The 12220-nt window shown below is 39.8% G+C and overlaps 1 protein-coding gene across 1 annotated transcript in view; it reads left to right on the top strand.

Moving 5' to 3' along the window:
- LOC127618950 (uncharacterized) overlaps positions 1 to 12220 on the top strand; it is a 435826-nt gene that overhangs the window by 371035 nt on the left and 52571 nt on the right. Inside the window, 2 exon segments of the mRNA XM_052091655.1 lie at positions 10153 to 11872; positions 11953 to 12116. Coding sequence (XP_051947615.1) covers positions 10153 to 11872; positions 11953 to 12116 — 1884 coding nt within the window.

Genomic DNA, 12220 nt, shown 5'->3' with positions numbered 1-12220 from the left:
ATATATATGTTAAATAGAGTGGGGCTCAATGGGCAACCTTGTCTGACTCCTCGTTGTTGGGAGAAAAATTCTGTTCAGCTTATTTCCTATTTTTACAGCACATGTATTGTTTTTATACATGGTGCTTATCAAATCAAATGTTTTCCCTCCAATCCCATTTTCCAGTAGTTTTAGGAAGAGTCCTTCGTGCCAGATCGAGTCGAAAGCCTTCTCAAAGTCAATAAAGCAAGAGAAGACTTTGGATTTATTTTGGTATACATGTTTATCAATGATCGTGTGAAGAGTGTAAATGTGGTCCGACGTTCTGTGTTTGGGCAGAAATCCAATTTGACTTTTGTCCAGAATTTTGTGGGTTTTGAGAAAGTTCTGCAATCTTATGTTAATAATCGAACAGAATATTTTCCCCAGGTTGCTATTGACACACATGCCTCTGTAATTGTTTGGCTCATATTTGTCTCCTTGTTTAAATATTGGTGTAATTAGGCCTTGGTTCCAGGTGTCGGGGAAATATCCTACTTCCAAAACAAAGTTGAATAATTTGGTTATTGCGGTTTTGAATTTGTCGTTGGTGTATTTGATCATTTCGTTTAATATTCCATCAATGCCACATGCCTTGTTGGGTTTTAAAGCATGCAGTCTATCTGTAAGCTCATTTACTGTGATTGGGAAATCCAGGGGGTTCTGATTGTCTTTAATTTTTTCTTTCAGGATTTCTAATTTGGTTTTTAATTCATTTCGAGCAGGATTTGTTTCAGTTGTTTTGTACAGATTTTCAAAGTGTGTCCTCCATATGTTCCCGTTTTGAATGGCCAGTTCTTCCTGTTGTGGCCTATAGAGACAGTTCCAATTGTTCCAGAAGTTACTGGTGTTTATTGACTCCTCCATTTCTTGAAATAATTGTTCTGTGTGTTCTTGCTTTTTTACTCTTAGAGTTTGTTTGTACAGTCTAAGGGCTTCGTGATATTGATGGCGGAGTTTTTCATTGTCCGGATCTCTGTGTTTTTGATTTGAAAGATTTCGTACTGTTGTTCGGATATTTTTGCACTCACTGTCAAACCACATTTCTTTGGTGTTTTTTGGTTTCCTTTTTGATGAATTTTCCTTCTTTTTCAAATTGCACATGGATTGGTGGAATATTTTGGTAATGTTGCTAAGTGCCAGATTTATGCCTAATTTATTTTGTGAATGTTCATTATGAATTTGTCCAATAATAATTTGATCGTTTGACTTTCTATTGCATTTTGATAATTTTCTGTGCTGTTATTTGTCCACTTGTAGGGTGGTTGCAGCTTCAGTAAATCAGAGGGCTGTCTGTGTGATTCATTGCTATGAGTTCGTCTTAAATATAGTGTAATTTTACAGTGGTCTGACAGAGGTGTTTGAGGACTGACTGTGAATGCCCTGAGATGCACTGGGTCGATGTCTGTAATGAAGTAATCCACAGTACTGTTGCCCAAGAAGGAATTAAAGGTGTAACAACCAAAAGAGTGTCCCCGTATACGGCCGTTCACTATATACAGGCCCAGTGATCGACAGAGCTCTAGTAGGCTTTTCCCACTTTTGTTTGTTAATTTGTCATAATTGTTTCTTAGGTGGTATGAGGGCAGAGCGTGGCTGGTGTTTGTGATATATTTGTCTCCCTGTGTGTTGACAAAGTCTGGTTCATTTCCAGTTCTGGCATTTAGATTGCCACACATTCCCTTTAGTCTGGAAATGGATGTATATACATACATACATATACATCGTTTTTTTTTTTCTCCTTCCCCTTTTCCCTTTCAAGAAGAACAAATAATATGAGATTTCTAAAAATCTGATATAAAATGAGTATAAATAAACACACACACATGCATACACATCCATACTTTTTTTTTCAAGAATAATAAATAATAGATTTCTGAGAATCTGATTTAAAATAAGTAGAAATAAAACACACTCTCTCACACACACACTTATACATACATTTTCATTTTCCTTACTCCCTTTTTTTTTTGTGAGTCACTAACCCATGAGATGTGAGCACAGCACGGTCAGCATGTGCTGGATGTTTGTGAGGTCTCTGGATGGCGATGAGGCAGGCTGGCTGTAGGGTGTGCTGGGGCTGCAGTGGGTCAGTGATCTGCTGGCTGCTTCAGCGTAGCTCCGGCTGCCCGGCTGCTGCTGCTGCTGCTGTTCACGTGGATGAGAAGGCAAGGGGGCTTCAGGCCTGGTCATGTGGTGTGTTCCAGGGGGAAACATAGAGCCTGTCGTGGGGTTCCTCCTGTCAGAGCTGAAGTGGTGGAGGGGGTGGTGGTGAGTGCGATGTCCTTCAGGGTTTTGGCAAAGATGGGGACTGCCCTTCTGTGGAGGTGGACATGGTCGTACAGGCTGCTGTGATTCAGTGTGGGGTGCTGAGCCAGGTGTACATTGGGGTTTAGGGCACAGTCTCTGGATACTCTAGCATTTATATGCCTGATGGTGTCTGGGTGGAAGTCCGAGCGCAGTAGCAGGGTGGAGGGGATTATTTTGGCGTTGGGGAAGTTGGAGGATGCCTTCTCAGTCACGTTTATGAGAGCTGTAGCTACTCTCTCGCTGAGCTCGGAGGTCGTTGCTGCCGGTGTGGATGATGATGTGGCTGGGGGAACCCAGCTTCTCTTCACACAAGAGCTCCAGGGCCTTCTGTGTGTTTGGGCACCACATTTTTTTGACGTTTTTTCTTGGAAACAGTCTCTTTTCATCGATAAACTTGCCATTGGAGTCCATGAGGAGTATAATGTGAGTCTCTCTCTCTCTCTCTCTCAATAATGAAAAAGCAACTAATGACGGATAAAAATAACCATGTCGGAACCTTTACAACTCATATCCATCCGAGTGACGGAACATTTGTTTTTGGAGCACAAACTCTGACTGGCGACGCTCAAAAATGCTCAAATTTTTAATGGTCGACAATTTTTTACAGGAATATAATTTTAAGCGGTATATGGATGAACTTAATCCTGGAATAGCTGAACAAACGTGGTGACCAATAAACCAAATGTAATTTTGACTGATGGTTTTTCAAACTTAACATGCTTCAAGATGACATAATTATGTTGCTTGAGAAAGCCAACATATTGTTATGTTACATATATTATTAATACTATTTTTGTATTTTTCTGAGACTAAAATTTCAACAGCCTTACCTCCAAGAGAAGCTTACTGAACTACTAGTTAAATCTTGTCTTAAGAACAGGTGGTGCAACTAATATATATAATTTATTTTTATTATAAATTGTCCTCCCTGCTCAGGAGGGGTGATGTAAATCACAAAAAAAAACTGAAAAAGAACTCTTAAGAGAGAAGAGCGCTTGTGAAATGATGTTATAAGCAGAGACTGCTGTGGGGAGTGTGGGTGCCCTCAAGCACCCTCAGAGCTGTAACTAGTTTGCCACATCCCTCAGAGATGAAGGTCAGCTTCACCTGCAGGGCCTCTAGCTTATCATCTGTATCAAACATTTCAAGGATGTTTCTAACTGCCTGAGCGGAGGAATTCTCAGCCATAAAAAACTCCTTGTAGAGATGGACATGGTCAGCATGGTACTGAACTGATTCGAACCAGCTATTCCATCTTGTATTTCCTGGCTCAGGAGGTACCTTGTGCTTCACAGCCTCTTTCATTGTCAAAAAGCACAGCCATCTCCTCTTTCTTGCAGGTTTTTTGAAGAAAGCAGATTTCACCCACATCACTAAAGCTGTGACCTCGCTGAAGTATTTGTAGTGTTGCCAGGTCTCTCCCACCAAATTGATGACATGGCACAAGCAGGTTGCATGCACACTGTTAGGCATTAGACCCTTCAATTCATCTTTGTAGGCTTTAAGACAATATGATGCATTGTCAGTTACCACAGCCAGAATGTCATTTAAGTTCACCTGACTGTTGTGGAGAGACTGCAGCACTGCCTGAGAAAATGATGAATAGTTGCAGCTCTCCATGAAGATCACATCAGTTAGAAAGTATTTTCCTTCATTACCTGTTGAATTAAATAAAAAACAAATTGGAAAAATACTTAATACTTCTTCCAAATAGACTAATGTGCCTTAGGTGTTAATATTAGAAATGTACATGAATTACGAGCAACAGTGAGCTAAATCAAAGTTATAGAATACCTAGCATTGTTAAACCTACAATCGATTTACTACAATAAAAGCCAATGCTAATTTAATAAACACTCACCTATTACAATGTTGAGGACACTCCGATCTCGGTTGTCTGAAGTTTCATCGACAACAACGAAGATTTTCTTTCCGCGGATCTCTTGCATGACTTTTTGCATGTGTTGTTCAAAGACGCGCGGCAGGTGAATCTGTCTCAGGCTACTTTTGTTTTCTGGTAGTGCGCCTCCCTGTTTGCAATGCTTCAAAAGAAAGGGACGCATCTTTATCATTTTCTCAAGCGGTATGTCCGTCTCTGCACACATTGCAACAAAATCCTTGAGATGGACTCTCGATTTTAGATGGTCATTGCAGGTATCTTTACGAGTCCAGTCAATAGTGTGTTGGTAAAACTTACAGAAAAGCTGTTGGCCAGACTCATAGTAGTCATTGGGATATTGTTCCGCCCGGTACTTGGCAGTTAATTGTGTGTTTCTTGATTTTTTTAGATGCAGTTATTTTACCGGAGGCAAGTCGTTTAGACATGTTTCTTATCAATGATGGCAGTTCACGTGTGAACGTGAATATTCGAGACATGGTTATTGTATTAAGGCACCTTTCACCTTATCATTAAATGCATGCAGGACTTAAACATTTTAAAGTGCTTTATACTGTTGCACGAATTCTGTTGCTTATATGAATTTAAACCATCAGCTTTGTACACAGCCAGGGTAAACTGCACCTTATCTTTGTGTTTGGAAGCATTTTGTGAATCAGATGCTGTTTTCTGTAGTCCTTCAAATAAACGCACTGCACCTGTGAGACGCAGATTCCCTGAGCTTGTCCCATCAGTCACTTGCTCGTGCTGCTGTTGTCCAACACTCGTTTGGCCAAACAAATGGTATTTCACATAAGGCTGACATTCATGTGGATTTATAAAAGAGACCCCTGGGCAACTGCCCAATCAGCCCGGTGGTTAATCCGTCCCTGCCAGTTGTCATTTTCTGCAAATAAATGCTCTAAATGACAATATTTTTATTTAGAATTTGGGAGAAATGTTATCAGTAATTTATAGAATAAAACAGACATTTTCATTACTGAAACAAATACCTATAAATGGTAAATCCAGAGAAACTGATCATTTTTGCTGTGATTTTTAACTGTATGATTTCCTTAAAGATGCTGGATATCTCAGCTGAAGAAAGTGGTGACGTCACTGAAGTCAAAACTGATGGAGAGAGACGACAGGTTACAGGTTAAACATTCATTTCATCCTTAAAGTTGAGATTGTAATTTTTTAAATGATGTGATATGATGAACGGTACAGATGTGATTGTGTTGTGTTTGTCAGGAGCTGGAAAAGGTTTCCTGTCAATCTTCAGTGTGTGTGACTGATGGGACCTCCACAGAATGTCAGGATTCAGTGTGGAGCGGCAGAGATCAGTCCACACCACAGCGACTGCTGGACAAACTCTCTGAACAGAGATCCAGAGACACACAGGACTCACAGCTCACTTTACTCTGTTCTACTGACGGTAATCAGAGTGATCAAACCCCCACAGAGTCTCTGACTTCTGTCTGTAACACTGAAGAACAGCAGATGCTGCAGGCACCAGTGAAGATTTGTTCAGTAAAGCTGCTGGACTGCAGTAACCTGATGAAGATGAGAGGAGATATCAAAGTAGAGGAACAACACTGTGATGATGATGATGATGATGATGATGATGAAACCTCCACAGAGTGTCTGACTTCTGTCTGTAAAGTTGAGGAACAGCAGATGCTGCAGATACCTGTGAAGAATGAAGTGAAGCTGGAGGAGATAAAATACGAAAACACAGTAGAGGAACAACAGAGAGAAGAAGATGATGATGATGATGATGATGATCAAACCTCCTCAGAGTCTCTGACTTCTGTCTGTAAAGTTGAGGAACAGCAGATACCTGTGAAGATTGAAGTGAAGCTGGAGGAGATAAATGAAGAAAACACAGCAGAGGAACAACAAAGAGAAGGAGAAGATGATGATGATCAAACCTCCACAGAGTCTCTGACTTCTGTCTGTAACACTGGAGAACAGCAGATGCTGCAGATACCTGTGAAGAATGAAGTGAAGCTGGAGGAGATAAAATACGAAAACACAGCAGAGGAACAACAGAGAGAAGATGATGATGATCAAACCTCCACAGAGTCTCTGACTTCTCTCTGTAATGTTGGAGAACAGCAGATGCTGCAGATACCATTGAAGATGACGATGTGTTCAGTGAAGCTGCTGGACTGCAGGAACCTGATGAAGATGAGAGGAGAATCCACAGCAGTGAAACAACAGAGCGATGATCATGATTTTATTCCTTTTGGTATGTTTCTTATTATATTGTGTGATCCGTTCACAAGTGGATCTAGTTGCATTCAGATTTCAAAGGGAAAGTCTCTGATTTCAGGATGGAATACATCAGTCATTAATCAGTTTAATACAGCATAATTAAAAAGTGCAGAAATGTAAGAAAAAGAAAATGCACCATGTCTTTTAATTAGAGGGCCAAGCACCAAAGGTGCTCTAATCCTAATGTTTTTGTACTGATTTTTTCTTATTCTTTTTTGTGCCTTAAAAGTGTTTTTTCAGCAAAAACCATAAGTCCTAGATACAACAAACTTATGGGGCTTTTCCACTGCCAGTACAACTCGACTCTGTTCGCTTTTGGGGGGTTTTCCACTGTGGATAGTACCTGGTACCGGATTCTTTTTTTAGTACCACCTCGGTCAAGGTTCCAAGCGAGCCGTGCCGATTCTACATGTGACGTCAAAACCCTGCAGATCACTGATTGGTCAGAGAGAATCGTCACTACAAGTGTCACTGGATTTGCTACACGGGACATCATCCCGCTAGTTTTAAAGTTGGCTACAGCGATAGCAGTATCATTTGTTCACTCGACTTTCAAATTGTAAAAAGAAATGGCTGTGCGCAAAACCACGTCGTGTTCAATAAACGAGGTGCAGACATTCCTCTCATTAGCAACAAACGAAAAATGGAAAAAGTCTTTCAGGAAGTGTTTCAGCTGTTGACCACACACGGCTACCACCAGACTACAGAACCATCAAGGAAAAGTGGAAGTGGTTCGACCACATTGACGCTATCTTGACCGGCGAGCAATGGGAGGAAGAGTACCTTGGACTCAGTCATGGCGTTGTTGGAGTCCACGATGGAGGATGGCACATTAACTCTATATTCTGCTTGAAAGCTTCACTTAACTGCAGTGGAAAAGCGAGCTTAAGAAAAGTAAACCGAGAGAGCGTAGAGTCAAACTGTAACGTGCAGTGGAAAAGTGCCAAAAAGAAAAAAAAAGCACAGACAATCATTGTAAAAGTAATCCATATGACTCCAGTGGTTAATTTAATCTCTTATAAAGCAATTCAATAATTTGGTTGAGAAACTTATAAATATAAATATTTAAGTCCTTTTCACTATATTTGTTTACAGTGCATCCGGAAAGTATTCACAGCGCTTCACTTTTTCCACATTTTGTTATGTTACAGCCTTATTCCAAAATTTATTAAATTCATAATTTTCCTCAAAATACTACAAGCAATACCCCATAATGACACCGTAAAATAAGTTTGTTTTAAATCTTTGCAAATGTATTAATAATAAAAAAACTTAAAATATCCCATGTACATAAGTATTCACAGACTTTGCTCAATACTTTGTTGAAGCACCTTTGGCAGCAATTACAGCCTCAAGTCTTTTTGTGTATGATGCTACAAGCTTGGCACACCTATTTTTGGGCAGTTTCTCCCATTCTTCTTTGCAGGACCTTTCAAGCTCCATGAGGTTGGATGGGGAGTGTCGGTGCACAGCCATTTTTAGATCTCTCCAGAGATCAGTCGGGTTCAGATCTGGGCTCTAGCTGGGCCACTCAAGCACATTCGCAGAGTTGTCCCGTAACCACTCCTTTGTTATCTTAGTTGTGTGCTTAGGTTCATCGTCCAACAGGACAACGACCCTTTGCCCCAGTCTTGCCATTCAGGCCAAAGAGTTCAATCTTTGTTTCATCAGACCAGAGAATTTTGTTTCTCGTGGTCTGAGAGTCCTTCAGGTGCCTTTTGGCAAATTCCAGACAGGCTGTCATGTGCCTTTTACTGAGGAGTGGCTTCTGTCTGGCCACTCTACCATACAGGCCTCATTGGCGGAGTGCTTCAGAGATGGTTGTTCTTCTGGAAGTTTCTCCTCTCTCCACATAGAAACGCTGGAGCTCTGTCAGAGTGACCATAGGGTTCTTGGTCACCTCCCTGACAAAGACCCTTCTCCCCCGATTGCTCAGTTTGGCCGGACAGCCAGCTCTAGGCAGAGTCCTGGTGGTTCCAAACTTCTTCCATTTACACAATCCTGTCTCGGAGGTCATCAGACAATTCCTTTGACTCAATGGCTCGGTTTGTGCTCTGACATGCACTGTTAACTGTGGGACCTTATATAGACAGGTGTGTGCCTTTCCAAATCATGTCCAATCAACTGAATTTACCACAGGTGGCCTCCAATCAAGTTTTAGAAACATCTCAAGGATGATCAGTGGAAATAGGATGCACCTGAGCTCAATTTTGAGCGTCATGGCAAAGATTTGGAATACTTTTTTAAAGCGCATAACTGTTAATTAGAAGGTTTCTGGTTCAATCCCCACAGTCACCACCATTGTGTCCTTGAGCAAGGCACTTAACTCCAAGTTGCTCTGGGGGGATTGTCCCTGTATTAAGTGCACTAAGTCACTTTGGATTAAAGCGTCTGCCAAATGCATAAATGTAAATGAATAGCCACACTGTGTGCAGGTGCCCTTTATAGCTGGGGGAAGAATAATCAATGTTATTCAGCTTTGGGGCAACATAGGTTAATGGCAAATATTAACTACTAATAAAATACTAGACAGATAACTAATAACAAAGCATGTAATCTACAGTTTTGATTTGCATGTCATGTAAAACTCAAACGCATGTATTGAGACAAATATTATACAAATTATACTTTGTCTAATTCATGGAATAGAAAATTGCAATTCTTATTAAAAATATTTTACAATATTTAATTTTCAGCTTTCATGAAGAATAATTCTGTTCACGTTTTCTTTAATTTTTATTGCCAGGAGAATATAACATACGCTACGATAACATCCATTTATTCACATTTGATAATCCTGTTTGAAAATAGAAAATATGGGCTAGTCCATCGGCACATTTCAAGAAATCAAAGGTTTCGCGTCTTGACAGGTTTTGGTTTTTACAACCAGTGTAGGAGGTAATGCGCTAAAAGTAACACGTGTCACGTAATCAGATTACTTTTTCAAGTAACGCAATATTTTTTATTTTAGACCATAATATCGGAGTTACATTTAAAAAAATAAATAAATAACACGTTGCTTTTGTACACCTCTACAGTTCCTGTGTTGTGAGAAATCAGGAGTACAATTGTACAAAAAATCAGTAGTTTGATTCATGAAATAAAACATTTTTATGACATTTTTGTAGCAATACAAATTATTTCATTCAAGTTGTATCAACTTGCACCTTTGAAGTTGTGGAGTCTGTACTCACCGTGGATCAACTCAAAACAAACGTGCACTGAGAAAAATAATTTATTCATCAGACTATACTGGAAGCACTGTGTGTTTTGCGCTGTAGTTTCAACAGAGCTGGCTCATAAGAATCATTCATTTGTGTTCAACTTCATGTTGTCTTTCTGTGACTGAGGCTAATTCAATCTAAACCATAATCATGAAATGCAGTTACTGTATTAAATTAAATTGGTGTAATATATCAAAAATATTATAAAAATGTACTTTTTGCTATTAAATTAGTGTTCAGTTTAATTTCTTTTTTAACATTTGTCCCTCTTATTGTGTTTTAGACCTGATGAAGGTGAACGAGGATATTCAAGAGCTGAATGAAGTGGATGAGAAATTTCAGAAAGTTCATATTTTCAAAACTGGAGAAAATTATTTGAGTTGTTCAAAGACTAAAAAGAATTGCCCACCAAAAAAGTCTCAAAGAACTGCCAAAAATACTTACACCTGCTCTCAGTGTGGAAAACATTTTACATATAAATTTCATCTTAAAACACACATGAGAGTTCACACAGGAGAGAGACCTTACACATGCCATCAGTGTGGAAAAAGTTTAACATCTGTAGGCCATTTTAAAGATCATCTCCACTGTCACTCTGGGGAAAGGCCATTTGAATGTGATCAGTGTGGTAAAACATTTGTTGTGGATACAAACGTAAGAAAACACCTGAAAACTCACAAAAATGAGAAGCTTTACAAGTGCTCACACTGTGGAAAGAGTTTCACTCGATCACAACACCTGAAAACACATGAGAAAATTCACACTGGAGAAAAACCTTACAAGTGCTCACACTGTGAAAAGAGTTTCACTCACTTAGCTAGCCTGAAAAGACATGAGAGAATTCATACTGGAGAGAAACCTTACAAGTGCTCACACTGTGGAAAGAGTTTCACTCGATCACAAAACCTGAAAACACATGAGAAAATTCACACTGGAGAAAAACCTTACAAGTGCTCACACTGTGGAAAGAGTTTCATTCAGGTACATAACCTAAAAACACATGAGAGAATTCACACTGGAGAGAAACCTTACAAGTGCTCACACTGTGAAAAGAGTTTCACTCACTTAGCTAGCCTGAAAAGACATGAGAGAATTCATACTGGAGAGAAACCTTACAAGTGCTCACACTGTGGAAAGAGTTTCATTCAGGTACAAAACCTAAAAACACATGAGAGATTTCACACTGGAGAAAAACCTTACAAGTGCTCACACTGTGGAAAGAGTTTCAGTCGATCACAACGCCTGAAAAAACATGAGAGAATTCACACTGGAGAGAAACCTTACAAGTGCTCACACTGTGAAAAGAGTTTCACTGACTTAGCTAGCCTGAAAAGACATGAGAGAATTCATACAGGAGAGAAACCTTACAAGTGCTCACACTGTGGAAAGAGTTTCAGTCGATCACAACACCTGAAAAGACATGAGAGAATTCACACTGGAGAAAAACCTTACAAGTGCTCACACTGTGGAAAGAGTTTCACTCACTTAGCTAGCCTGAAAACACATGAGAGAATTCATACTGGAGAGAAACCTTACAAGTGCTCACACTGTGGAAAGAGTTTCGCTCGATCACAACACCTGAAAAAACACAAGAGAATTCACACTGGAGAACAACCTTACAAGTGCTCACACTGTGGAAAGAGTTTCAATCGATCACAACACCTGAAAAAACATGAGAGAATTCACACTGGAGAGAAACCTTACAAGTGCTCACACTGTGAAAAGAGTTTCACTGACTTAGCTAGCCTGAAAACGCATGAGAGAATTCATACAGGGGAGAAACCTTACAAGTGCTCACACTGTGGAAAGAGTTTCACTCAGTCACAACACCTGAAAACACATGAGAGAATTCACACTGAAGAAAAACCTTACAAGTGCTCACACTGTGAAAGGAGTTTCACTCAGTCACACAACATGAAAAAACATGAGAGAATTCACACTGGAGAGAAACCTTACAAGTGCTCACACTGTGAAAAGAGTTTCACTGACTTAGCTAGCCTGAAAAGACATGAGAGAATTCATACAGGAGAGAAACCTTACAAGTGCTCACACTGTGGAAAGAGTTTCTCTCGATCACAACACCTGAAAAGACATGAGAGAATTCACACTGGAGAAAAACCTTACAAGTGCTCACACTGTGGAAAGAGTTTCACTGACTTAGCTAGCCTGAAAACACATGAGAGAATTCATACTGGAGAGAAACTTACAAGTTCTCACACTGTGGAAAGAGTTTCACTCACTTAGCTAGCCTGAAAACACATGAGAGAATTCATACTGGAGAGAAACCTTACAAGTGCTCACACTGTGGAAAGAGTTTCACTCGATCACAACACCTGAAAAAACACAAGAGAATTCACACTGGAGAAAAACCTTACAAGTGCTCACACTGTGGAAAGAGTTTCATTCAGGTATATAACCTAAAAACACATGAGAGAATTCACACTGGAGAGAAACCTTACAAGTGCTCACACTGTGGAAAGAGTTTGACTCAATCACACGAGAGAATTCACAA

Source organism: Xyrauchen texanus, chromosome 25 (genome assembly GCF_025860055.1).
Source record: "Xyrauchen texanus isolate HMW12.3.18 chromosome 25, RBS_HiC_50CHRs, whole genome shotgun sequence".
Classification (NCBI taxonomy): domain Eukaryota; kingdom Metazoa; phylum Chordata; class Actinopteri; order Cypriniformes; family Catostomidae; genus Xyrauchen; species Xyrauchen texanus.
This window is presented reverse-complemented; position numbering and strand designations above follow the sequence as displayed.